This window comes from Cervus elaphus, chromosome 4 (genome assembly GCF_910594005.1).
Source record: "Cervus elaphus chromosome 4, mCerEla1.1, whole genome shotgun sequence".
In the NCBI taxonomy this organism is placed as follows: domain Eukaryota; kingdom Metazoa; phylum Chordata; class Mammalia; order Artiodactyla; family Cervidae; genus Cervus; species Cervus elaphus.
The window spans coordinates 54,904,369-54,932,320 of NC_057818.1; the positions used below are offsets into that span (position 1 = coordinate 54,904,369).

Here is a 27,952-nt window from a genome sequence, read left to right on the forward strand (position 1 = left end):
CGGAGGTCTAGCTATGTTGGTTAGGGCTGTAACCCCAGGGACTGCACCAGTGCATGGCACACAGTAGGTGCTTAGTAGATACGCGGGGATTAAATGGGGGGAGGGGAATCTTGTTATTCTCCTTCTAAAGAATGTGTTCTTTAGGCTTTAATTTAAAAAATTAATTTATTTGGCTGTGCCGGGTCTTAATTGCAGCATGTGGGATCTAGTTCCCAGACCAGGGCTCCAACCTGCGTCCCCTGCTTTGGAAGGCAGACTCTTAACCACTGCACCACCAAGTAAGTCCCTTGAGCACTTTTAATATGATTTTAAAGCACAGCCAGGGTTGAGAATCACCACACTACTTAGCCTTCTGCAAGTGCCATGGCAGACATTGGTAATCAATCTGAGGTCTCAGGAGTCTTAACTGAGCTTGAGGCAGCCATTATCAATTGATTAGCACTGTGGGAGAAGCAGAGGGGGCCAGGGCAGCAGGGCAGAGCGTCACATGGAGGCCATTCTCTTGACACATGGTGAGCCTGAACCGTTCCCGAGCTCCCTCCAGGCTCGAGGCTGGAGCAGCTCTCCGGGGAGCCTGCCCTGGTTTCCCAGGCAGCCCCGGTTCACATCCTGTCTTAGCAGTGACACCGAGTCCGCCTTCTGGCACTGACCCTCCTCCGGCTGTCCTCCCACCCCCAGTGGGGATGGGCCTGGCCCAGGGCCGGCTGGAAGCATGCACACAGCAGACCGTCCACCTGACGGAGGTCCACGTGCTGAATCAGGAGGAGGAGGCCGGTCCCTGCCCTCCTTTCCTGGGCAAAGGTCCCTGCTGTTTGCTCTCGCCCTCCCCACACCCACTTGTCCTTGTACTCCACCTGCCGAAGCCGCTCCCTCCTCCGCCTCTGACAGATGGGACAGTGGCCCTGGGGCTTTCGGCCTGCCCTCCAGAGAAGCACGGAGGTGTGGTGTGAGGCTGGGAGACTTGGTGTGCCTCCTCCACCTTTTTTTTTTTTTTTTTTTTGGCCTTGGCTTCCCTGATGGCTCAGGTGGTAAAGAATCTGTCTGGGTTCGATCCCTGGGTCTGGAAGATCCCCTGGAAAAGGAAATGGCAACCCACTCCAGTATTCTTGCCTGGGAAATCCCGTGGACAGAGGAGCCTGAGGCACTATAGTCCATGGGGTCGCAAAGAGGCCCTGGTAGCGAAGAGTCACGACTGACTCACACACACACACACACATGCCTCACAGACTACAGGATCCTAGTTCCCCAACCAGGAACTGAACCCATGTTCTCTGCAAAGAAAGCATGAATTCTTAACCACTGGGCCACCCGGGGAAGCACCCTCCACTCCTTTTTAAAAAACACTTGGCTGCATCGGGTCTCAGCACCGTGGTCTTCGTTACAGCTCCTGGGCTCAGCTGCCCCACAGCGTGTGGGGTCTCAGCTCCCCGACCAGGGCTCGAACCTGTGGCCCCGCCACTGGAAGGCGGATTCTAGCCACTGGACCACCAGGGAAGTCCCTCCACCTCTCTGTACGTTGCCTGCATCCTCCGCCAGCTCTGGGTTGAGGGGGGAGCACTGCCATCCATCATCCCAGCTGAGGAAGCCAGGGTCCAGAGGGCCCAGGGCTCAAGACCCCAAGCCCGTGGCCCCTCCCCAGACCAACCATGCTGGGCCTCCCCACTGGGAAGCTCTGACCCAGCGCATCCTGCCAGGGAAGCTTGCCCTCTTGCCCACAAAGGGTGCCCAGAGCCCAAGTGGCGAGACAGGGGGTGGTCAGGAGGGCCAGGAAGATGGGAGAGAGGCCTGAGGGCGAGGGGGAGAAAGGTGAGGAGGAGGAGACTTATGCACAAGTGTTGTCTTTTATTTCCTTCCTCGGGCAGCTGCGGCTTCCCCCCAACAACACCTGGAAGCGCGGGGAGGAGACGGAGGGGTGGGTGTGGGGACGACCCTCGCAGCTCCAAGGCTCGGTCCATCCTGAGAGGTTGGGGCTGCAGGAGGCTGGGGGCTCCCAGTGTGGGGTGGGAGAAAGGAGCCACACCTCCCGAGCGGTGAGAGCAAATCACGGTGGCTACGTGGGCCCAGAGCTCAGCCAGGGAGGAAGGTGGAGATGGGACACCGTCTCCGCGACTCAGCTGGCTGGGAGAGGGGTGCCCAGATGCTGACTCCGACCCCCGGCAGCATCCACAGCGAACAGGCCTGCGCCAGAGAGCCTGCGTGTTGGGGTGGTGAAGGGCAGCTCTGGGGGCTTAAATAAAGGGGCAGGAGGCGAGGGATGCAGCAAGAACAGTGGGTGACCGTCTGGCCGGTGGCCTGGCCTCGGGGGCCCCCGAGGCAGTGCTGAGCCCGCGGGGTGGCTGCAGAGTCCTCAGTGGGAGGGAAGGTCTCACAGCCAGGGTCTCGGGCCCCCCTCTCTCTGGGCTCACACGGCGATCCTCGCTGGAGGGCCTGGCCAGGGGAGAGCGGACGGGGCGGGGAGACGGGCGCCGGGGGCCAGGCAGGGCTTAGCGCAGATCCTCCTCGTCGCCCTGGATGGTCTTCTTGATGCGCAGCAGCATGGTGGTGAGCCACTGGTCCAGCCGGGAGATGGAGTCGTACTCCTTCACCTGCACGCCGGGCGACGGGCTCGGGGTGAGCGGCCGCCCTGCGCCCGGCCTCGCCTCCCACCGGCCCCGGCCCCAGCCCCCACGGGCTCTGTTCAGGATCCTCTAGACGGTCCTGTCAGCCCCCCACCCCTGAGCAGGGGCGAGGGGATGTGTAGCCCTGACCCCGGCCAGAGCCTCTCCCTTCGTGTCTTTACTGGCTGAGGCATGAGGACTCCCATGGGTGAAAAAAGATTTTACAGCTGGAAAAAAAAAAAAAAAAGTCCAGCTTTCTTGTTTAATGGATGGGAATTTGAGGCCTGGAAATGTGACAAAGGCCTGTTCTGAGCACTGAGGGCAGGTGGAAGTGGGGTGGGCAGAGAGAACCCCCACCTGTTGGGCCCCCTCCCCTCCTATCTCCTGTGCTCCGTCGCTGAGCTTCCCGCCATCCGCCCCCGGCCAGCCGTCTGGGGCGGGATGGACAGGCTGAGCTTGGTCCCTGACATCATTCAGGGGACCATGATTTGTGAGGGGCCCCCGGGGAGAGTCACACTGGACAGATCCAGATCCAGTCTGGGGCACCTGGGCTGGATGTAACAATTCCAGAATGCTCGCCACAGGGCAATGACAGGGAGAGCATCTCTGTGGGGAGACTGTTATCAGAGAAGCTGCTGGAAAGGGGCTTCCCAAGGCCACCTCTCCTGCACCCCTAGTGCCACCTGCCTCCAGCTTCCCGGGAGGCGAGGGAAGGGGGACGACGTGGCTCACCCCTCCCTCCCTGCACCTCCAGGGTCACCCAGAGCGCCTGATGTGAGACTCCCTCCACTGCTCACCCGGGGGACTCTGAGGGGTGCAGAGACCTTGGCCTTCAGGAGCAGACAGACGTGGGTTTGAATCCCAGCTCATCTCTAAGATGGGGAGACTACTCCCTGCACCTCTTGGGGCTACTTGTGAGGCTTCTGGGGTGACGGGAGAAAGGAATCCACAGCCAGGGGCTGGGGCCAGAGACAAAAAGGAGGAAATTCGCAGGACCACTTCTGACGAGGGCAGCCACCCCCACCAGCCACTCACCGCCTCGGTGTAGCTGTCCACGTTCTGTTCCTCATGGGCTTCTAACAACTTCTGCGAAAAAAATGGGGGGTGGGGCTCAGGAGCCACACAGGCCAAGGCCTGACCCGGAGGAGCTCCACACACACAGTATCTGCGTGGGTGAGATTCAGGGGTGCCCAGGCTGACCGGGAGGAAGGGGCTGTGCTCCAACCTGCCCTCAGCTCCGAAGGTCACTGACACGGAGGATCACCCATGCATGGGTGCTCGTGCGGGTGAGAACCCACAGCCTCCCTGCTCTGCCCCGGCTCCATCTGCGCTTAAGTCTTACTTGTCTCATCCAGAAAACGGGGACCCATGGCAGATGAGATTGGGGCGGGGATAATAAAAGGCCCCTGAGAAACACTGTACAAATCTCAGTGACTGCTAATTGGAGCCCAAGCCCCTGACATGGGAGAGGAGCGGCCCAAGGACCCCCACAACACAAACTCACTTTCATCAGCTTGCATTCCCGAGAGTCGGAGAACGCGGGGAACAGCTCCTCGTACTTCTGAACAGCGAGCTGAGCGTCAGCAAGAACGGAGGGGAGGAAGAAGGGAACAAGCTGATGAAGATGCCCTGACAGCTGCAGAGACCTGGGGCCACTCCAGCCCTAAGTCAGCTGTCTGCACCCCCACCCCAGCCTCCAGACACGGGGCTCTGTGCCTGGTGGAGAGGCTCCCCAGAGCTGAGCTCACCGCCAGCCTGGCTGCAGAGACAGCTGTGGTGGGGGGTGGAGGGCAGGGGACAGGGGCCCAGGGAGGGAGGCGGCTTCTCAGGCTGGCCCTCGGGGCCTCTCCCTGTACCCAGGCCCCCGGGTAGGTGCACATCCCCTGTGCCAGGCCTGACGCCTCATGTTTAACCCTCGTGAGGACCCAAGGAGGGTCACACGATGGTGACTCCTTTTTGCAAGTGGGAAACACCCAGAGACGGCAATGCGGGGCTCAGGACACGTGTTGGGCATCGGAACCGGCCTGACCCCAAAGCCCAAGCTCTCACCTGCCCTAGCGGGTGCCCGCCAAGGAAGGGAGGGTGGGGCTCAGGCACACTGTGTGGGTGAGGGCAGGCAGCTGGAGACCCCGGGAAACCACGGATTCCAGCAGAACCCAGCTCCTCTCCGAGCCCTGACCTTGCTCGTGCTGAGAAGCCCTGAGGACGGGTGGGACAGGCAGGCTCTGGTTCAAACATCAGCAGTCAGAAAGGTCTGGACTCCTGGGGCAATTTACTAGCCATGTGGCTTTCAACGAGAGACCCATGTGTCTCAGCCTCAGTGTCTTCCTCTGTGAAATGGGGCGACCGTGGTGCCAACCTCATGGGTTGTGGTAAGGACTCCAAAAATGCTCCCACAGAAGAAAAACCCTGGCACCGAGCAAGCCAGGAGTTGGAAACGCAAAGGGTACAGAGGCGGAGTGAGTGACATCATGGATAGAAAGGCAGGGAGAACAAGCATTTCCTGCCCAAGGGAGCTGCCAGGCCCAGAGAGGAGCGAGGGACCTGCCCCTCCCCTGAGGCTGACAGGTAACTTGGTGCAGTGACAGACACGGCGCTCCAGGGGCGGTCAGTCTGTGTGGGGTAACCCCGGGGGGCCCCGGGGCCTGGGCTTACCTTGGCCTTTCACCCCGTGTGTATGTGGGGTAACTCTGGGGGCCCCAGGGCCTGGGCTCACCTTGGCGTTGAGCATGTCGATGCAGAAGTGGCAGAGGGCAGCCTTGAAGAAGTAATCTTTGGCGCTGTACTTGAGGAGCGGGCTGTCCATGGCATTGGTCCCCACCTGCGGGCATGAGGCGGCGGGCAGCCAGAGGGCCGGGTCATTGGCAGGCACTTGGGGGCAGCTTGGAACTAGGTCCATGCCCAGCGATGCCCTGTGAACCCAGGACCCCAAGAGCAGGGAAGCCAGAGACCAGCCCTGGGAAAGTCTGCGTCGGGTCTGAGAGACCCAGGACCAGGGCATGTGGGGGGTTGGCGTGTGGCCCCAGGGCCGAGGCCAGCTGTCCGTGGGCTCCCGGAGGCGCCCAAGCAGGTGACGGGGGCAGCGGGCCCGCTGTCAGGCTGACAGGAGGCTGGCACACCGGTGGGCAGAGGGGTGGCAGGCTGCGGAACATGAGGCGGCGCCCGCCCCGCGCTCCTCCAAGGCCAGCTGCCTGCCTGTCTCCCGGCCAGGCTGAGCCCACCAGGGGGCCCCACCCCGCCCAGGACAGAGCCTGCGCACCCAGGGGACGCCCCCTCCCGGGCCCTCCCACCCCCTCTGCAGGCTCCTCAGCTGCCACTGGCCATCCCGGGCCTCACGATTCTTTCCGCTTTTTCCCCGTTTGGGAGTCAGCCTCACTCTGCCCGGGAGGCCCTGGTGAGGAGTGTGGGAAGGACTCTCTGGGGAGAGTGCAGTGACACCATGTGGGGTCGTGGGTGGAGGGTGCTCAGCCAGGCCAAGCACAAGCTGAGGGCGTGGGGGTGGCCGACGGCACTGCAGAAAAGTCGGGGGGGAGGGTGGGAGGCGGGGAGAAGGGGCGCCGCCTGGCAGGGTGGGGCGCAGGGCCGTCCCCACCTGCTCGTAGATGTCGATGGCCTTCTGGTACTGCTCCAGCTGCGCTGCGTAGCCGGCCACCTTCAGCAGACACTTGTTGGCCGAGCTGAGAGGGGCAGAGCGGGGGTCAGTGGTGGCGGGGCCCGGGGCCCTTGCCAGGGGCGGGGGCAGGCAGGGGGGCGCCCGGGTACCTGTTGGACTCCTCGCCTTTGTAGTAGTCTGCGGACTGCTCGTAGTGGGCGATGGCCTGGGGAGACACGGGGCGGTGGGGAGGGGCTCAGGAGGCCTTCATCACCCGCGGGCCCGGCTCTGCCGCGCCCCAGGCCCCCAGTCTGGTCCCAGAGGACTGGCCGCAGCAGCCCTCCCCACCACTGGCCAGGCTGGGCCCCCTGCTGCCCACCTTCTCAATGTCCACCAGCTCCGTCTCGTAGATCTCAGCGATGGAGATGTGGTGCTTGGCCGCGATGGTGAAGCGGCCCTGGGTGAGACATGAGGAGGGGCCGTCAGTGATGACGGGGTTCCGAGTGCTCCACCCAGCTCAACCACATGCCCCCTGCCTTGACTCCCGGTCCCCTGAAACTGGATTCTCAGCCCTCGGCCACCTGTGGGAGGGGAGGTCCTCCAAGGAGGGTCCCAGAGGCAGAGGGGCACACGGCTTATGAGGGAGGCTCTCGTGTGACAGGTCTGGGTCTGAGTGCTGCCCCGACTGGGTGACCGTGGGCATGTCCCCCACACCCAGACTCCATGGGGCACAACAGATGGGGCGACACCAGAAATACATGCACTGGGGCTGGCCACGGGGGCACATGTGACTGGTCCAGAGAGGTGGGAGGAACAGCCCAGAGTCCAGGGCTGAGGACCCAAACGTCCCTACCGTCCGAGACAGATCTGGCCTGCCTCCCGACCTCCCCTCCTGTGTGGTCAGATGGCCCTTCTCCTCACCCACTCTCCAGCTCCCCCCGCAGGCGTCCGGGGCCTTCCCCAAGGCGGCCCGGCTCCCAGAGGGGCTGAGCACCTCCTGCCCGCCTCCACCCAGTGGTGGTTCCCCTGCCTGCTGCTCCGGAGCCTGAACTGCCCAGCGCAGTGTCCCCTGCAGCACCCGGCAGGGATAACTACGCTGCAGCAGACAGCGTCGCCCGGACCCACTGGGGCAGGACGAGCGTCCCTGCTGGCGGGTGGGGGGAGGGGGAAGGGGTGCCGGACGTGTACGGGGCCTGGCTTGGGGCCTCGGGCTGGCTCCCTGGGCTCGGACCAGCAGCCAGGCCTCATCTGTCGATGGGGATGCTCCTGGGGCAGGGTGGGGGCTGAGCTCACTCTTGGTCAGGGGAGGCTGGGGAAGGGGAAACTCCATGGACACATGAGGGCCCCAACAGACGTAATGCCTACAAGTGAGGACAATGATGGCCTATGGGGGGCTGGAGACAGGACCTGGGGAGGGGCCGTCTGCCCCTCTCGTGTGCTGGGAGCTGCCACCAGGAGCGAGGCTGGCACAGAGCTGTGTGAGGACCCAGCCAGCCCAACGCAGCACCGGGGACAGTCCATTGTCCCCCTCCACCTCCCCTCCTGGTCTCTCACATGCTCTCGGGGCCAGGGGAGGGGAGGGGAGGGGAGGGGAGGCAATATGGCAGGGGTTGAAGCGGGTAAGGGGAGGGAGGGAGACAGGATACGCAGTGACGCTTACCATGTCTGTGTAGATCTCAATTGCCCTCATCAAGCAGTTAATGGCCTCTGAAGAGAGAACAAGGGAGGCGAGGAGGAGAAATGAGAAAGTGAAGTCGTTTCAGCAGAGGCCAAGGAGAGGAGGCAGGCATGGGGCTGCCGCAGAGGGCTCAGCGGGCACTGGGAGGGGTGGGCAGGCCGACGATTCTGGGCACAGAGGGGGACAGGGGGCCCCCGAGCCCCGGGAAACTTGGTCTGATTCATTAATGCTGCTGACTGTGGCCTGCTGGGCACGTGCTGGGAGCCCTGCCCATGCGGCTGCCGTCCCCCTCGGGGTCACCACGACGTCACCACCTTCCCAGTGACCCTGGGACAGGGCGCAGCCGGCACCGTGTCAGACTCCCTGGGGGTTTGAAGCCAGACCTGCCGAGGCCCTGCACTCGGGGACGAGCTGCTGGCAGACGCGGCCAAGCCTCACACTGGAGGGACACCCAGGTCCTGCCCGGGCTCCGCCACCCTTCCACAGCGGGAACCTGAACCAGCCGTGCGCCCTGCCCCTGCCTGGCCTCCACCGTGGCAGGAGGTGGCAGGGTGCCGTGACCCCGAGGCCCCCGCCGTATCCCCGTGCGCCCATCAGCCCGGCACCGCCGCCCGCCAGCTCCTCAGACCACAGGTGTCACCGACAACACACACACCGGGGTGGCGCTCGGGAGGAAGAACTGGGGTACCTCTGTTGTACTCTCTCGCGCGACGTTTTAAAATTGGAACTTTGAGAAAGGTTCTGTTTTTTTTGACAAGTTATTTGGAGGAGAGAGAAGCATGAGTGGGAGGCATTTTCTAGCAGACAGAGATGAGCTCTTGGGTGGATGTTTTTTTAAACATCATTTTAATGCATCTCTGGAGGACAGGGCGTTGGGGGAGGTGGGAAGAGGAGGACAGAGAGCCTGGACAGACCACAGCAGGTGGGCTCTGAGCTGGGGCACGGCTGAGCGTTCACCCACAGTCCGGGGCATCGGGAAGGCTCCTGGCCTGCCTCTAGGGCTTCAGCGTCAGCAGGGCCCACCAGGCTGAGATGCCACCAGAAGGCACAGGCCCGGTGCCTGCTTTCAAGTAGGGGGCTCAAGGTCTCATTGCCCAGGGAGATGCATCAACAGAGGCTCTTAGCCTCAGACCTGTGGCTGGTCCTTCAGGGAAGAGGAAAAAGGGGCAGGAGAGGAGGAGGGAAGAGAGAGAACGCCACGGACAAATACAGCCAGAGAAAGCAATGTGACTGTCTCTCACACACACACACGCTCACACGCTCTGTGACAGAGCATTTCCCAAAGCAACTGATGAGCTAACAACACAGTCGTAAGGATGCTAAAAAGCCAGGAGACAGGGCTGTAGCACTCTGGCTCTGCACACCCCATTCTGCCCTGTCCTCCACCCTGGGGGTTGGATGCAGCCAGTAGGGGCCTCCCTGTAAGCAACTCGGGGGCTCCCTCTCCTGGAATGCTGGGGCACACAGCTTGGTCTCTGCAGGCCAAGGGGGCAAAGGCTGCCCCTGGTGAGCTCAGAGCCCTGGAGGCAGAGAAGCTGGAAGCTCCTGGGCAAGAGAGGAACCCTGCCCCCACCCACAGCAGCCGCCCGGGGCCCGCTGGCACTGGCCTGAGTGCTGTTGGCCAAAGGGCCCCTGCAGCCGGGGAGGAGGGTGTATGTGCAGCCAGCAGTGTGGAATCACACAGGGTTGAGGCCCCTCGCTCCAGGACAGCTGTCCCTGCAAGCGCAGGCTGCCAGCTGACACCCCAGCTGGCACGCTAGCGGACAAGCTGCTGACACGTGGCTACAACCGGCTTATCTCCAGTCTCTGGGACCCCAGCCGTAGACAGCCCCGCATAGCCGGGGACAAGCACCACAAACCCCAGCAACCTGACCCCCCCCATCCGCCTGCAGAAACCTGGAGCCCTGGGAGGCAGGTGGGGTGAGGGCGGTGCTCAGGCCCAGACAGGGGAAGGGACTGGCCTTAGGGAGACTGGACTTCTTAGTAAAACAGGGGCAGATCGCAAAACCCCACAAAGCAGCGGAATGGGTAAAAGGAAGATGCCATGTGTCTGCTACACAGCAGATGCCAGAGAATGGCAGTGAGGTTAGGGGAGCAGATGGGAGAGGGTGAGTGGGGGTGCACACGCACATAGCCTTGTGCCTGGCCACCAGGCGGGCAGGGTAAGGGGCCTCCCTGGCCTGAGTCTACTCAGCGGCCGCCAGAACCAGCAGGGCAACTCTGGGGAACCAATGACAGCTATGGCAGCACCTCCCCACTCCCAGCCACCATGGGGCGGCAGGCCACCCCCGGCCCACACTCAGGGCAGACTCCAGAGGGAGAGAAAGGCAAGCACCAAATCCCGCCTTCCGCTCTGGCCGCCCTGAGGCGCAGGCTCAGCTGCCTGTCCGGGGCGGGAGGGGCCTTCCAGGACTCCCGCAGGAAGCTCGGACACAGGTGGAGGTGTCTGAGGCAGGGGAGGCCAGTGAGGCCCCAGGGAGCCGGCCGCCTGCGTGCAGAAACCAGGCAGGGATCCACATGGGCCCTCTGGCTCTGATTCACAAGGCAAATGGCCAGACCAGGCCTCCACCTGACAAGGGCCGGGGCCACCCCTTCCAGACGTTTATCCCACGCTGGTGTCGGGCTGGGCCCGCCTGTGCTTTAGCTCACGTGTGACCTCTGCTTTCCCTGATCAGGAAGTGGAGACCAAAAGGCGTTGTTGATGGCCCCAGGTCACAGGGCAACAGGCTCCCACGCGCCTCAGAGACCAGTGAGCCCCACCCTCCTTGAGTGGGGGGGTGGTCAGTCATGAGGCAGGGGTGCTGGGAGCCCCTTCAACACTGTCCCCTGCTCAGCGACAAGAACCTCCGACCCCGGCCCTGCCCATAAGGCTCTCCCCTGCGCCACGGGGCCTTCTGTTCCCCGAAAGCCGCCCCAGTGCCAAACCTGCCCCGCCTCGGCCTCCACATCCAGGGCAGAGAAGCAGGCTGGCTGATGCTGAGACAAACCAGGTCGCCCTCTGTGCCCCACGACAGGCATGTCACACCCAACCACTGCCGCCCGCCCACCTGACACCTCAGCCATCCTCTGTGCTTCTGGAGGCCAGGAATGGGTCACACCCCCACCTGGGCCCTAGCGCTCCCCACACCCCACAGAGACCGGCTTCCAGCTGAAAAGCCTCAGATCAAAAGCTGGGGAAGGACGCCACATGCTAGTACCCAGTGGGGCCTGTCCGCCAGAAGTGCTGAGGCTTGTTTAAAAGGCAAATCTGCCCCATGCACTTGCTGAGAAGCCCAGCCTCAGCTTCTACCCCAGGAACCAGTCCTTCCAGTCACTCTGGGGGCAGCGGGTGCCTGGGCAGCATTTCCTGGTCGACCAGTTCCCCAGAGAGAAGGCAGGCTGGGGGCAAGGGTGGGACCCTCTGAGGGGGATACGCAGACTTCCCAGGGTGATTCAAGCTGAAAACGAATGTATGGTCATCACTGCAGTCATTATCGTGTGACCCGAACCCTGGCTCCTAGTCACAACACCACGTGGCCTGCTGCAGCTCAGCGCTAACCAGCCAGGTGCACTCAGCTCTGGGCAGTCACCGGGACACACATGGTCATGAAGTTTCCCTTTGGTTCGAGCCAGGCTGAGCGCACCATGTGACCACCAAGGCCAACGTCTTAGAGACACCCAGCTGCAGAGGAGCGGCCCAGCAAGACTGGGGACAGAGAACAGGTATTTGGCCCGCAAAGACATCAAACCCTCGACTGGGAACCAAAACGTCGTGGTGGTGATGATGAATTCACCACCAATGCCCCTGAGCTGGCATGTGAACTAGGGCTCACAGATCCTTGGAGAGACCCCAGGCACTGGTGCAAATTGCCCTCTTTTGGGAAGGACAAGCCTTTATTCCAAGATGATGCATCTCCCTTTTAAAAATTAATATTCGCATATTTCCCATTCTCTTGTGAGTGGACAGTGACAATAGATGGTCGTTAAAAAAAAAAAAAGCCTTTTGCTTGTTAAAATTAAAAGTTGGCAACCCATGTCTGGCACCAAGATTTAAAAAAAAAAACAAAAAACACTAGAATTCCAGCCCCCCCAGATCCAACAGTCTGGTACCCATTGGGCCATGCATCTACTTTAGATGAGCCCAGCGGGGGACAAACACGGTTTCCTCACGGTGAGTCAGCCCCAAACTGGGCTTCGGTCCCCAACATGCTCTCATCTGAAGGAACTTACTCTCTGGCAACCGCATCTCTGCTCGGCTCTCTCCGATCCCCCAACCCTGGGGCTAAGGGAAGCCAGGTCAGGATAATTTCCGCTCCTTTTTCGGCAGAGACTCCTACCTGGCTGGTCTCAGAACCCCCTCCCGCCCCCTCCGCGTGTTAATTCTGACAACAGAACAGATTTTCCTCTCTCCTGGGCATGCGGTGGGTCTGAAATGTAACTCCCACTCCCACATGCTCCCAGGCTCCCGGAGGGGCGCCATCAGCTGCAGGCACAGAGCAGGAGGGGGAGGCGGAGGCTGGGAGCCAGAGAGAGGCAGCCGGACGCCAGGCGGAAGGAAGCCAATTCTCAAGTTAAAGTGCAAGCACGGCCCGGTGTGGCGTGGCCGAAAACCTGAGGCCTTCCCTAGAGGGGGCTCAGCTGGTGCTCAGGGTTTGCAGAGGCCCTCACCTTGGGGGTCGGCTTTCTTGAACGCGTTGCCGGCGTCCACAAAGCAGGTGGCCGCATCATGCTTGCTCTGCAGTTGCAGGTGCAGCTGGGCCGCCTGGCAGAAAGCGCTTCCGGCAGCTGGAACAGAAGAGGGTAAGCTCTGCTTTAGAGGGGGGCTCCAGGCTCTGGAAGCCACTCAGATGACGCCTGGGGAGGGGGCTGAGCTCTCCTGAGTCCCTGAGAGAGGAGGAGACTGGCCTGGGGGAGCTGAGGTGCAGGCCTGGACTTCAGGCCACCTGATCCCAGCAGCACCCCCGCCCCCACCCCATCCCCACGCTTTCCCCAGCCCTTGGGAGCCTGGAACCAGCATTCCAGACTGCATTGTGGGATGGGGCCGGGTGGGGGTGCTCGGGAAAAGATGGGTAATCAAGACCCAGTTGCACCACACCCCCCACCACCTCCCCCTTTCCAAGTCTGACTTCACCTCCCCCGACAGCTCCCAGCTCTTCCGGTCTAACTCCCCAGCTCCTCTGTCCAAATTCCAGTCTCTCCTGGGAGAACTCACATGGTCCAGGCTCCCAAGAGGTTCACGTCCAGAAAGGGAAAGGGGATGTGGACGCCGTGAACTTGAGTGTGTACGTGAGTTCTCAGTCCCTCAGTCGTGTCTGACTCATAGACGGTCGCCCGCTAGGCTACTCTGTTCATGGGACTGTCCATGCAAGAATGCTGTAGTGGGTTGCCACTTCCTTCTCCAGGAGGATCTTCCTGACCCAGAGTCAGGAAGACTCACATGTCCTGCGTCTCCTGCACTGGCAGGTGGGTTTTTAACCCCTGAGCCATCTGGGAAGCCCCTATGAACTTGAGTGCGTGGGGACAGTGCCCACGGGTGGAGAGCAGCCGGGGCGACTACACTGAAGCCTGGGCTGTCCTATACTTAGCCACCCCGTCACCTTCCACAGGTCTGTTCCCGCGTCTCCATCTCCTAATGTGACTTGTGGGAGACAGAGGGAGCCCTCCTCTTCTACGAGTGGGAGTTGTGCTAACTGGGAGCCCCAGTGGCCATGTCCAGCTCCGTCCTGAAGCCCCTGCCCCTCCTCCTCCTCCAGCTGACCCCGAATCACGGAATTCCTGAGCTGCAGGAAGACAAGCGGACCCGGCCCTGTCCTATACCTTTAGAGCAGGAAACTAAACTCAGCCACCCAGGTTTTCACTGTGTCTGATTTCTTTCCTATTTTTAAGGGTTCCAAACTTGAGTGCAGAATTTCCAGAAAGGTAGTATCATTGGGGGAAAAAAAATGGCTTAAGATTTTTGTTTGACTATTTGGGGGAGGGAAAGAGGTGACAAATTTTAGAAGTAAAGCAACATCCACGTGATTGAAAAAGAAATCTTTTAACGGTATTTTGTTTTTGGGGTGAGCATAAAAATACACACAGAATCTGGCTCCAGGCGCCGTGTATGCTGTGAAAGTGCAGGAGAAACTCTTCTGATTTTCAGGAAACCAAAAATACTCTCAGAGGAGGAGAGTCCATTTTGCCCACTGCCTCCACACCCGCCTCTGTGGCCCTGCCCCAGGTTTCATTTCCTCTGCAGTCAGAAGTCAGAAGTTCCTCCCTGGGTTTCAACACTGTCTTTGCCTGATTTTCTTGATCTAATCTTGCTGCTTTTTTAAAAAATTGGAGTATATATAAAAAAAACAATAAAATAAAATAAAATTGGAGTATAGTTGACTTATGATGTTCTGATGTTATGTTAGTTTCAGATGTACAGCAAAGTGGATCAATGATACATATTATGTATACATATTATTGTTTTTCAGGCGCTCAGTTGTGTCCGACTCTGCAACCCTGTGGACTTCAGCACATAAGGCTTCCCTGTCCTTCACTATCTCCCAGAGTCTGCTCAAATTCACATCCATTGAACTGGTGATGCTATCTAACCATATCATTCTCTACTGCCCCCTTCTCCTCCTGCCCACAGTCTTTCCCAGCATCAGGGTCTTTTCCAATGAGTCGGCTCTTCACATCATGTGGCCAAAGTATTGGTGCTTCAGCGTGCGCGCACGCACAGACACACACACACACACACACGTTTTTTAGATTCTTTCCCCATATAGACCATTACAGAGTATTGTGTAGAGTTCCCTGTGCTGTATGGTAGGTCATTACTAGTTACAATCTTGCCAATGTTTGAAGCCTTGTTATGAAATTAGCCCCAGAAGGGCTCCAGTGTTGGCTTTCTGAACCTCTCCTCCAGGCCCTCAGGTAGTTCCCAAACAGATCTCTGGCCCCTCAGACCTCAAGGAGCCCCTCCCCGCCTGCCCGCCTCTCCTTGGGGAACACGGCTCAAGCCGCAGCCTTGCCAGGGTCTGACGGTAATCTTCCTGGCTGAATCAGAAGGGCTACTCCGCCCACCAACACAGGCCTGAGAGTCTCTAGAGCCACGTGACCTGGGATGCCCCCTTCCGGGCAGAGGCCCTAATGACGCTGTCCGTGTGTGCGCGTGTCCTGCTCCAGCTGGAGGGAGTGCGCACAGATGGCCGAGGCCGGGGACCCTGTCAGCGCTCCTGCAGTTTGCCAATCTGCTGACCGGAGTCCTCAAAGGGCTTTCCCTCCCCCTCCAGAGGGAGGGGTGCTGCTGACACGAGTGAGGAGCGGAGCTGCTGCCCTGCTGGGCCGGTCGGCCTGTGTGGGGACGGCTGAGCCCATACCACAGCCCCTCGGGGTCAGGACTGTTCCCTTCCCCGCTGTCCTCTGAGGAGAGGCCAGGTAACTTCCCCAGGGTCACGTGGCCAGTCTGAGCTGGGACACAAATGCCACTCGGGACTCCAAAAGTCAGGAAGCCACAGGGAACTGTTCAGGCTCCAGAGCCGGAGTTCTGGCTTCTGAATTCTGCTTCAGCCACTCACTCGTCGTGCCGTGCTGGGCAAAGGGCTAGGCCAAGCCTGTTTTCAAGTCTGTGAAATGGGGATATTAATAGTACTGACCCTCATGGTGCTGCTGTGATGGTTTAATTAAACAATGCCTGCTTGGTGCTTAAGGGAGTGCTCAGTAAATGGAGCCATGGTTAATGTTATTGCTGGACCCACTTGAATGTCCCTCAGCCCAGGATTCAGACTCTGATGGAAGAGTTAGGGAACTGTTTCCGGGGAAATCTGGAATTCTTTTTTAAGTAGATGTGTGTGATTTGTAACTCTGCTGGCTTCAGGCATGCAGCAGAGTGGTTCAGCTACACACGTATACCTTTTCTGACTCTTCCATTATAGGCTATCATGAGACAGTGGGTATAGATCCCTGTGCTACACAGTCAATCCTTGGAAACCTGACACTCTGAATTTAAGGAGAAACCCCTTAAAGAGTTCACCAATCCACGTGGGTCTATCTGAATTCAATAATCTATTATTGATCCTAATCATCTAAGTCCGCTCTCCCAGGCCCTGGGACCCAAGCTGTAAAATAACCCATTGGGCTCAAAACAACCAGACAGCAGGCCAGCGGGTCTGTAGAGGCAGCGATGGTGTTAGAGAACGGGGCCTGCAAGGCTGACCGCTCAGTCAGGCCTTAAGGACGGGGAGCGGAGGGGAAAGAGACAGAGCCACGGAGGGGCTCTAGCAGGGATCACATACCACTCCAGTTTTTGGCCATTTTGAACATGTTTGCTGCTCTGGCGTAGATTTCGCATGCTTCCTCTATTTTGGATGAGCCTCTGGGAAAAAGAAAAGGAAAAAATGGTAAGAAGATCTGATCTGGAACCAAGAGAAAGCACGCCTTCCGCCCCAGCAACAGTGGAGATGTGCCCTTATGTGTCTGGATGGCGGCCCCCACTTTCCCGTGAAGCCAGCCTTGTGAGTCCAGCTGCAGCTCGGGCCTCTGCGTGGGCTCAAGGGAGACAGAGCCAGCGGCCCCCACCCCCTCCCATGTTTGTCCAGGCCCTCGATGGGCTGGCCCAAGCTGCACCCTTATGGCGGGGACCCTTCCTGACCACCCCCAGAAGCCCCGCCTCTGACAGTCTCCTCCACTTTCTGCTCAGATGCTCGGGGGCTCCCATGCTTTCTGCAAATCCCTTTCCCCACGACACTGCAAAGCATTCTGGGAGAGGAGTCCAGCCGTGGATGCTGAGTCCCTTCCTCAGTCTTAACACCCTGCAGCTGTTCCGTGAAGGCCTCTCAACCCTAAAAGCATGTCACCGCCCATTCACTACTAGGCAGGCATGTAATAATACACACACAGAAAGAAATACTGTTTTTAAGTAAGCACATAGAAAATTCCCACTTGTGTTAAAACAAAAAAGTGAGACCAGAAACATACATGTAAACAGCATATTACTGAAAAAATACACACAGAAAATAGTTACCGTATTTTACTCTAAGGTGGGGTCTGTAGAACTGGGGTGCCACGTGTGGGGGACACATTTATATTCCTTTTTAATACTGTCTGAATTTTAAAAGCATCTACATATTTTACTTATTCGAGAAAAAAAAGTGCATGTATTTAAGGTTTACATCGGGCCCCGTGGTCCAGGAGTGAATTACACTCCTAGCAATTTATCCTACGAAACTAAGGTACAAGGATGCTCAAAACAGGACTGGCAAAATCACGGGGATTCCCTGGCAGTCCAGTGGTTAGGACTCAGGGCTTTCACTGCCGTGGCTGGGATTCAGTTTCTGGTTGGGGAACTAAGATCCTGCACACTATGTGGTGAGGCCATAAATAAATAAAATGGGAAAATAATAGCCTTCAAAACACTTACTGTGAAACAACAGGAACCTGGAAGGTTCAGGGGATGTACATTTTTAAAAAAATAAAGCTCCCCATATGGGCAGCTTTACCCAGCTTTCCGACCTCCAAGCAGTACAGATGAACCTCTTTCCTGAACTGGGGGGCCCTTCGTTAGTACCTCATCCGCAAGGCCCCTCCTTGTCCTTCTGTTGTTTCAGCTTTAATAATCCAGCCAGGATGAGTCCATAAGGTCTGAGTGTCAGTGTTCAACCGCCCACCACCCATATAACTCGAGAACGAAACGCACAGGCTCAGGAGTCCCACCAAATGGATTTTACATTCTCTCTTCCCTGACATCAAGCAGTGTTGCGTTTTGAAAAGAAGAGAAGAGGCGGGTATTTTCTGATGAGATGACACAAAATTGTCTTCACTCTCCCACCCCTCATCTCTGTTGTCAACCGGCCCTGGAACCTTGCCAACCCCAGCTGCAGAGGGTGAGGGTGTCTGGGGTGATCCTGGGTGCTGTGCGGAGAGCACCCCTGCCCTCCTCACTGCTAGTGCGCTGGGGCCAGCCTGCATATTTTGGGCTCATGTCAGATGTCTGCTGCAATCATCAAGCCAGAGCCACCCTCCCTGGAGACTCTGCTCAGTAGGCCTGGGCTGGGGCCTGGACTCAGGATTTGCAAGGATGGCCCCAGATGACTCAGCCAATCAGGTGAGTCGGGGAGGAAAGAAGCTGATCCAGACCGACCTCTTGGGAAGCAGCCACCGGTGACCTGTCCCATCAGGTGATGTTGGAAGGTGATAGCTCCAGGGCGGGCTGGCCGGGACGGGTATCCTGGCCTCCAGAATCCAAGTGCACCAGGTAAGGGTCTTTTTTTTTTTTTTAAAAGGGTCTTCTTTAGCTGAAACCTCTCTCCTCTGCCCTCTGGGGCTGGGCAGACACTGCCTCCACCCTATGTGGTCCCTAAGACGCACTCCCCAACACTCACCCTGCTGGGTCCCACTGTCTTCTCCCCTCAGCTGCATAACGCACTGTGGGCCTGGGGCCCGTCTGGAGCGACTTCCTCAGAACCCACTTCTGGCCTTGGAGAGGTTATGAACATTGACCAGCTTTGGGCAGAAGAGATTTCAGAAGGGTCCCCAGGGGTACCGTCCCTGGAAGGTTCTCTTGGAAGAACCAGGTGCATTCACTGACCGCACTCTCAGGTCTGCCCCCTCCCATGGATCCCCGAGGGCATCCCTCCCTTCTCAGTGGGTGCAGAGAAGTCCTGTCCAGACCCCACTGTCCTCGGAGAAACCTCAGGCTCCCAGATAGTAGGAATGGCCCATCCCACCCCAGCGAGGCCCGAAGGCGGGTGATCAGCCACGAGCAGAGTGAGCCCTGACCGGCTCCCCGCGGCTCAGTGGGATGGAACAGACTCAGACACAGAGCCTGTCGGCTGCTGGGCTGAAAGTCTATGATCCCAGGCTAAGCTGAGCCAACCCTGTGCTGGGTCAGTCATTCTAACCTTGGGGTGGAAAAGCCACAGGGATTAACATCTGCTCAAGCCTCTGGGCCGGCCTCCTCAATGCCTGGGTCCTGGCCAGATCCCTGGCCAGGTGATGACAGAAGACTCTCTGGAGCGCCAACCTCTTGGAAGTGGAGACATTGAAGGGGAAAGGCGTTTTGCCCCGGGTCCCTGGCAGACCCCAGAGGAGAAGCCGTTCACACAGCCATTTATTTACTGGGGGGACAAACATCTCTGCATTGAGGATGTGCCAGGCACTGCAGGGGACAGCAGCACACAAAGGGGAAGGACCTGACCTTGGTAAACAGGACATCAGCAAGACCCTTCCAGAGGGACCGGGAGGCGAGGGGCTTCTTTGAATGGGCAGGTCAGAGAAAGGCTCTGTAACTGTTGAGATTTTCAGCTTAGTCCTCACAGATGACTCAGGAGCACCATGCAAAGAGGGAAGCACACAACGGTAGCAGTCATGGCATGTGCAAAGGCCCCGAGACACAAACAGCCCCGGCCAGGTCAAGGAAGAGAAGGGGGCCGGGGGGCCTATGCTGCAGGCAGTGGTGGGCTGCGAGGCTGAAGAGGCAGGCAGGGGACCCCTGGCTGGCAGCCAGGAGAAGGGTCCAGGCCCTATAACAAGGAGGGTCCTGGAAAGGAAAGGAGGGGCAGAAGAAGACCCTAGCTCCTCTGCTTTTCCAAGCTGTCTCCCCACGTGACAAATCTGCATGGCTCACTACAGGACTCCTCTTCTGGAGGAGTTAGGCTGTCAGGAGTTAGGTCAGGCCACTTCATGTCACTTATCCAAGGGCGGCCTCCCTGACAAAACCCACCAATTCCCTGAGGGAAGGAAAGCAGGCCTCCCTCGGACCCCTGCCCAACCACCAGAGAAGCTGGCCGAGCCCAGGGGGTGGTGCCTGTGACAGCTGGCCTCTCTCCCCCTCCGATCCCCCCAAGCTGCCTGTGCTCCTCGCTTCCCATCCCACGGCTCCTCCGAGCCACGCCGGGAATAGACAGAACCGGTTTGGGCCGGCCTGGAGCAGGGCGGTCTATAATTACCCCCACTCAGCTCTGCCTTCTCCCCACTCCCAAGGCGGAGGAAGCGGTCTCAGGTCTCCCAGGCACGGCCACCAGCCTCCAGTGGCTTCCATATGGAGGGAGGGAGCTGTGCCAGGAAGGCACAGACGGCCCGGTGGGACCCGGGCCAGGGGGTCTGCAGGGCAACATCTCAGCCCCGCTCCTTCCTTCCTCGGTCCTCTGGGCACTTCCTGGAGCCCAGAAACACGTCACACGTCACAACCCACCCACCCGCAGTCTCTGGGGGTCCTCAGAAGGCAATGCAGATGGAGTCACTCCCACTTTTAAGTCCTCACTCAGTCGCGTCCGACTCTTTGTGACTCCACGGACTATACAGTCCATGGGATTCTCCAGAGCAGAATACTGGAGTGGGTAGCCGTTCCCTTCTCCAGGGTATCTTCCCAACCCAGGGATCAAACCCAGGTCTCCCGCAGTGCAGGAGGAATCTTTACTAGCTGAGCCACCAGGGAAGACCTGTCCTTCTGTGGTGCCCAAGCCACCTGCCCTGGGTCCTCTCCTCAGCCTGGAGGGCCCCACCTTGATTCTCAGCCACTGCCCGGGTGGGTCAGTCTGGCCCTCCCCTCCTTCTCCACTGTCCATCCTCATGACTCCGTACAGCGGCCAGCTGGGCACGGCCTGAAACAGCACAGCGATCCCCACAGTCACCCTCCAGGTCTGAGCCTGGAGAGAGAGGCGGCGGGGGCCCACAGAGGCTCGGGGGCTGGCCCAAGGCCCAAGCCTCTCACTCACTCAGCGATCCGGGGGCCTCCTTTCCGTGTCTGAGAGTCTCTTGGAAAAACAGGGGGCAAGGCCCCTCCCTGCTCTGGCCTCGGCTCTTGATTAAACAGCCAGCACTGCTCAGGCTCCCCTCACCTGAGGAGCAGATGCTGCTGTCAGCTGGGGCTGTTGTTCAGTTGTGTCCAACTCTTTGCAACCCCATGGACTGCAGCACACCAGGCTTTCCTGTCCACCACCAACTCCTAGAGTTTGCGCAAACTCATGTCCATTGAGTCAGTGATGCCATCCAACCACCTCATCCTGTTGCCCGCTTCTCGTCCTGCCTTCAATCTTTCCCAGCATCAGGGGCTTTTCCAGTGAGCCGGCTCTTTGCATCAGGTGGCCAAAATATTGGGGCTTCAGCATCAGTTCTTCCAGTGATATTCAGGGTTGATTTCCTTTAGGACTGACTGGTTTGATCTCTCTGCTGTCCAAGGGACTCTCAAGTCTTCTCCAGCACTACAGTTCAAAAGCATCAATTCTTCGGCCTTCTTATGGTCCAACTCTCACATCCATGCGTGACTACTAGAAAAACCACAGTTTTGACTATACGGACCTTTGTCAGCAAAGTGATATCTCTGCTTTTTAATGGGAAGGGATTCACTAAGCCAACCCCCTCCCTACGTCCCAGAGCCCGAGCCCTCCTTGTGGTGCAGCAAGTGAAGGAACAGCGAAGACCCCCTGGCCAAGGGAGCAGTGGGCGGCCCCCAGCCTTGCCCCGCTGTTGGCTGCACAGGGCTGTCGGGGCTCTGGTTATCCCTCAGCATCTCCGCCCACAAGCCCTACGCCCCTCACAGGCTCTGCAGTGTGCCAACATCCCGCAGAGCAGGGCCTGGCCCCACCGTGATTGCACAGGCCCCAGAAGGAGGGAAAAATTCAGTGTCTCACGCTAACTGCCCAGCTCTGAAATGCCTGGCTGGGCAAGGGGGAGAGAGAGAACGGACTAGGGGGCCCAGAGACCTGGGCTGAAATCAGCCCTGGGCACTCTGCAAGCTGTGTGACTTGGGAGAGCTACCCCTGCACCTCAGTTTCTTCATCTGTAAAATGGAGACAATGAGCCTGACCTGGGAGGTGTCTTTGTGAGGCTCAGAGCACGCGCACGACTGGATGCTATTATAGGAAGGAGGAGAGAGACGCTCCAAGGGCTGCCAGCCGGCAGCAGGAAGTCTAGAGTTGCTTGCGGTTGGTGGAAAATCTGAGGAGCACAGTCAGGCAGGCCTGGATTTCAGCGCCAGCTCGTGGCACCCCAGCCCCTGCTTCCTCGTCGGGAAGTGGTGAGAAGACTCCACCCCTGCAGGCCTGCTGGAGGCACGAGGAACCCCGCAGGCGGCACCCAGGAGAGTGCCCACGACACAGCAGGTGCTCAGCCAACAACAGCGTCACTCTCACCAGGCTGGGGGAGAGAGCAGGTTCCTACTGTTCACTTCCTACTGCATCTTGGGTTTCATCTCCCCACCCCAGCTATGCCAAGGGGCGCCCCTCCTCCGGTTTCCAGAGAGCCTGGGGCCTCCCACCTACCCCACCCCCAGCACATCCCAGCGCCCTCCGGACCATGAGCTCAAAGGCAGGGGCCAGGCGCCTTCCTGTGGTTCTTACGCTGATCCCCTCTGCACCCCAACAGGCTTCCTTCATCCCAGCCAGAGCGCCCAGGGGCTCCTGTTCTTAAAAGACGTTTTGGGGGCTTCCCTGGGGGCTCAGTGGTAAAGAGGCTGCCTGCCAATGCAGGAGATTCGGGTTTGACCCCTGATCCGGGAAGATCCAACATGCTGCAAAGCAACTCGGCCATGGGTCAGACCAAGACAACTGAACCTGTGCTCTCGAGCCCCGGAGGCACACCCACCGTGACATCATGCCTGACAACAGGCGAGTAGTCCCCGCTCCCTGCAACTAGGGAAAAGCCTGCACAGCAAGGAAGAAACCGCAACTAATAAATATTTACTTAAAAAAAAAAAACGCTTCTGAAAGAGCCTTGCTGCTTAGCGACGTGAAAGTCGCTCAGTTGTGTCCAACTCTACGCGACCCCACAGACTATACAGTCCATGGAATTCTCCAGGCCAGAATACTAGAGTGAGGAGCCTTTCCCTTCTCCAGGGGATCTTCCCAACCCAGGGATCGAACCCAGGTCTCCCGCACTGCAGGTGGATTCTTTACCAGCTGAGCCACAAAGGAAGCCCTTGCCTCTTAGTAGCCCCAGCCTAAACAGGAGCATCCATACCTCTGTGTGACCACCTCCACCAAGAGAGGCAGAACCCTCAGACTGCAAAGACATGAGGGCCGGGTTCCTTGGAAACCCCTCAGGAAAGCCTGCACTCTGAACCTGGGCAAGAGCCGCTGAGTTCTGAGTGGGGGTCCTGGCAGTTGGCAGCGATCAGTGAATCAGTGCCCAGTGCACCGGCATCAGAGGTTCTGTGTGCTCTGCAGGTGGAGAGCAGTCTGGAAGCCATCACTCCCACCCCAGGCTCAGCCAAGGGCCCGGGGGACACCCACCCAGACCTTGGCCCCAGTCTCTGGTCAGGTAGGTCTCAGGAAAGCCAGCCTCCAGGGCTCCTGAGGATTGCTGGTGCCCAAGGACAGCTCAAGCAGGAACCGTGTCACCATGATCTCCTGGCTGCCGTCCGTATACACAACATGGCACTCTGTTATCTCTAGCTCTCCAGGACTTCAGGCTCAACTTCTGAACACAATACCCAATATTAATAACAGCAGCAAACATTTAATAAACACTCACCAGGATCACAATACTTTACATGCATAACCTCAGTCTCTCCTTACAACAACCCCAGGGAGTATGTATCACTCTGACTTTCATTTCACACATGAAGAAACTAGCTAAATACATTTGTATTGGAGTGGAAGGAAGTTTTTATTTTGGATGTGGGAGAGGGAGTCAGGGGGAGATGTCAGGGAGGGGAAAGCCCCGGGGAACAGAAGCACTGTTTGAAATCCCGAAGGGGCACAGCAAGGAAGTCTGGGTCCACCGGGAGCTGGAAGGCAGAAAAAGCGCATCTTGCTTTTTCCCTCTCCTTTTCCACAATTACACTGTGTTTGGGAAATTGCCACCTTTCTGCTTCCAGGGCAGAAGTCGGGGCCACTCTCCCACCTCTTGAGCCCTGTTTGGGAGCTGAGAGAGGGGAAGGCAGCAGGAGGGAAGGAACAGAAGCAGCTTGGATCTCAGAGCCGGATGGTACTGCCTCCCTCCCAGGCTCCTGGTGTGCCTAAGCCCCGTAGTGTCTGGCGGCTCTGAAACAACAAAGGGCAAAGGGCTTAACATCCCAGGCAACCAGGCTTCCCTGGATCCCAGGCAGGCGCGACCCTGCCTGGCCCTTTTGATCTGAGCACAGACCTCTCAAACTGGAATGCTGTCATCACTGAGGTTCCTGAAAGGGGAAGGGGAAGCTGGAGGGAGGAGCTGAGGCCTGACACTCCCTCCTGCATTCCCACAATGAGGGACCTTGAGAAAAGATGGCTTGTCAAACGTGGAAGCTAAGCAACCCCAGCTCCAGAGGGCAGGTTTCAGAAGTGGTTCCTGCCCGCAAGGCATGTCCTCCTGGGCTGGCCTTTCGGACAGACAGGTTCTGGCAGGCTGGTCTCGGTCTCCATCTGCAACCCTGCCCTGCAACACTGCAAGTGCTCTTAGAGCTGAAGGCTCTGGGATGAACACACCTGCTCTTCTTTCTTTCAGACCTTTGGAGAAAAATGCCATGTGGGCGGGGAAGATGGGGAAATCAGGGGAAGGAAACTCCCTGAGCCAACATCCTCCTAAACGGAGTGCCCAGAAATGGGCCTGAGCTTCAAAGAAAAACTCTAGATAGCAGCAAGAGGGCTCTGAGATAAGACAGGCCTGGGTATGAACGCCAATGCCCACTCAACGGAAGACTGGGCACAAAGATCCATAACTCTAACCCCTACATGTCCACCTCCAGAAGGACGTTTTGAGGACCACACGAGAGGATGCACATCAAGTGCCTGCCCCAGGCCTGAATCAGAGTCAGAGTGAGCTCTTAATAAATGTTATCAGATATTATTACTGTGACTGCCTTCACTCTCCCCCACACCAGCTGCTGGAGTCCTTTCTAAACAGGAGGTCTTCAGCACTGGCTCTCCTGTGAACTAAATGTTTGTGTCCCATGCCAAAACTCGTGTGTTGAAATCCTAAGCTCCACGGTGATGCTATGAGGAGGTGGGGCCTTTGGGAGGTGACTAGGTCATGAGGGTGGGGCCCTCATGACTCGGATTAGTGCCCTTACAAAAGACACCACAAAGAGCTAGTTCACCCCGTCTCCTGCCCTTTCACAATGTGAGGACACAGTGAAACGACAGCTGTCTGTGAGGCAGCAGGTCCTCACCAAGAACCAGACCTGCCACAATCTTGAACTTCTTGACCTCCAAAAATGTGAGAAATAAATTTCTGATGGTTATAAGGCACTGGGCTTACAGTATTTTGTTACAGCAGCCCGAACAGCCTAAAACAGGCCATTAAAATCCTCAATGCTCTCCAGCACCTCTGCAAATCCAAGCCTTTTCTCAAAAGGCCCTCCGGGATGGGGCCTGGTTCTTGTTCAGTCTCATCCCCTTCTGCCCATTCTACCTTTACGGGCTGACACAGAGCCCCCTGGATTAAACCTTCAGATGCTGACCTTCACACCTCTGGGCCTTGCTCAAGCTGCCTCCTCTGTTGGAAGCAGTGCTCTCCCACCAGAGACCACCCCTGGAACTCCTACTCATCCTCCCAGATGGAGGCTTCTCCCCCCTGGGACCCAGCCCTGGCTCTCTGGATCTTAGCTCCCCATCATTTCCGGACAAACCTCCCCTCACCCTAGACCTCTGTTCACACAACTCCCACTGCCTGGAACACCCTCTCCAGCCCCCACTCCTGTGGCACATCCCAGGGTTCCCGGGGGCCCAGCTCATTCCTCACCAGGGCCTTCCTTAAGTTTCTGCAGCTTCCTCTCAGGTCAGGAACCTCCCACCAATGATAAAATGCAGCCCTTAATCACATGTGACAATTCTGCTTTACTAGTGTGTTAGAAAGTCTTCATCTCGCTTTCCCAGCCAAGTGACAAAGTGTTTCAGGCCCTGACTTGGCTGCTCCCTCCAAGCATGGCCCAACAGTACACTAATCCCCAGTCCAAAGGGACCAGACACCAAAAGCCACCCAGTAAAACCATGACCTAACTGAAAACTGAGCTCTTGGCCCCACCCCAAAACACTGCACTTGAATTTCTCTCCTTGTGAAGGAAGCAGAAACACAGACACCTTCTCCCCACTCTCAGCCTCTAAAAGAAAACATTCCTCACCTAATCAATACAGTCCATCAGCCCCGGATGTTTTTCCACACTAGGTAGGTCTCAGCCAGGTTACTCAAATTCTTGCGGTGGATAAGTAAACATTATCCACCCCGTGTAACAATGAGCGGTTCCCATCTCCCCTCCTGGGAGAACCCTCCTCCTCATTTCTTACCAACCTCCTAACACCGTCTCTCCTAAAGCCCCAGTCTTCCCCCTGCAAACCCCCTCCCCAGCCTCTGCCTCTCTGCTGCCAGGTTCCATGGCCCCTCCTCCCAGTTCCTCCTAACTCTCTACACACTCGCCTGTTCCCCTGCAGCTCTCCTCCCAGTTTCAAGAGCAACACAACCTTCCTCAGTCCTCCCTGGCTCTCTCTCCACCAGAGGTCTCAAGCCCCCTCCCCTAACCCTATCAAGTCCCCATGGCCCGAGTTCCTTCCCCAACCCCTTTCAGCTCCTTACTCATCACACTGTCTCTCCCTGCTCTGACAGCCCCTCACCCCCACTTCTCGGATCAACCCCCTACCTTAATCACCATCAGTCCCGAACAGGCTCCATACCTGTTTCCTTCCTGGGAATGACACTGATGGTAGCTAACACTTTCAGAGTGATAACCATGTCCCAGGCTCAATTCTACACCCTTTACATGTGCCCTACTTCAATACTAGTGGCAAATGCCTGAGACAGGTTTCTCTTAAGACACACCACCCCCAAAATAAGGGAAGTTAAACAGCTTGCCCAAGGTCAAGAAATGGCAGAGCATAGGCTTCTGACCTGAGCTTTTGACCTTCCTCAGCCACTAAAATTCCTCAAACAACAGTCATCAGAACAACTTTTATGAGCCAACATGAACTCATGTGAAATGTCTGCCACAAGCATTAGGTGTTGGTTCTGTTTCCCAGCCCCCTTCAGCCCTATCCTGGGCATGCCAATCTCACCCTGCCCCATATTTACTCAAAGATCACACGGTAGGCCTCTGGCCCCTTAGGTCTTCTTATCTCCCTCATCTCTCCTTTTTATCCCACCAGTTCCTAAATCAAGCTTCACCCCCACTTAGTCTCCAGCCTCCCAGCCCCACTTAGTCTCCAGCCTCCCAGCCCTCTTCAGCCTTCACTCCACCACCCCAGAGATTGTCTGTTCAGATCTCACTTAGCAGTCAGGTCTCCTTACACTAGTCAACTGTGACCAGGGCCATATTCACCTGAGACACCTCACGCAACTCAGACTGGGTTCATCAATCGTAGGATCATCTTAGCTCTGACGCCCGGGCCAGAGTTCACATAAATCCATCACCCCAGGTCTCGGAAAGGGGACGCCCTCGGGCCTAAGTTCTCAGTCTCAGGCCCCAAGACTCCCGTCTGGGATCTTTCAAATAGGCTCTCCTTGAGCTCCAAAAGGCTTCCTGGCCTGGCTTACCTCCAGGCTCCCTCGGTCCCTGCAGGCCACATTCCCTTCAAGGCCTGAGACTGTATTCCCTTGGCCCTTTGGCCCATCTCCAGCCTGGGGTCCCTTCCTGCCTCCAGATGGTTTCGCCTCGGCCCGGGTGTCCTCAGCCCACGGCCCTGCCACAATCTCGGACAGTCTCTCCTCAAATTATGCTGTCAGTGCCACAGTCCGGCGTCCTGGCCATGGCTTGTGTCCCTTCTGCTGCCTTAGACCATGTCCGTAAGCCCGCAGTCCCCCGCGTCCTCTAGGCTCGAGCCCTTCGTCTCTACCGCCGCCCCAGAACATGACTCCTCCGTCCTCTCAGCCGAGGTCGCGGCCGACCCCTGCGCGAGATTCTTACCCAAAGAGGCCCGAGAAGAAGGACTGCGAGTTCTTCACTTTGCGCTCCGCCTCGGCCAGCAACGCCATTGCCTCCGCCTCCTTCCCGGAGTTGTCCATAGCGGTTGCAAAACTACTCAGCAAACCGCCGCAGCCCGGCCCTCGGAGAACTCAGCTACTGCCGGGTCGCAGGAGACAGGTTGGGAGAGCTTAGTGGGCAGCGTTGACGTCGCACCGGCGCGCGCCTCCTGCGGCCAGGAACCACGTGATTCGAGCTGGCCAACCAACGGCCTCGTAGCGCGGCTGGCGCACCGCAGACCACGCCCTCCCCGGCCGATTGCA

The 27,952-nt window shown here is 58.2% G+C and overlaps 1 protein-coding gene across 1 annotated transcript; it reads right to left on the bottom strand.

Moving 5' to 3' along the window:
* Positions 1-1,822: 1,822 nt before the first annotated feature.
* On the bottom strand, positions 1,823-27,874 carry NAPA (NSF attachment protein alpha). Its single transcript, XM_043899628.1, has 11 exons — positions 27,633-27,874; positions 16,117-16,196; positions 12,515-12,631; positions 7,850-7,896; positions 6,569-6,646; positions 6,360-6,415; positions 6,190-6,274; positions 5,314-5,418; positions 4,102-4,170; positions 3,633-3,683; positions 1,823-2,585 (listed from the first exon to the last, which is right to left on the bottom strand). The coding sequence occupies exons 1-11, from the start codon at positions 27,728-27,730 to the stop codon at positions 2,484-2,486; spliced, it is 888 nt and encodes a 295-aa protein (XP_043755563.1). The 5' UTR covers positions 27,731-27,874; the 3' UTR covers positions 1,823-2,483.
* Between the last annotated feature and the right edge of the window lie 78 nt (positions 27,875-27,952).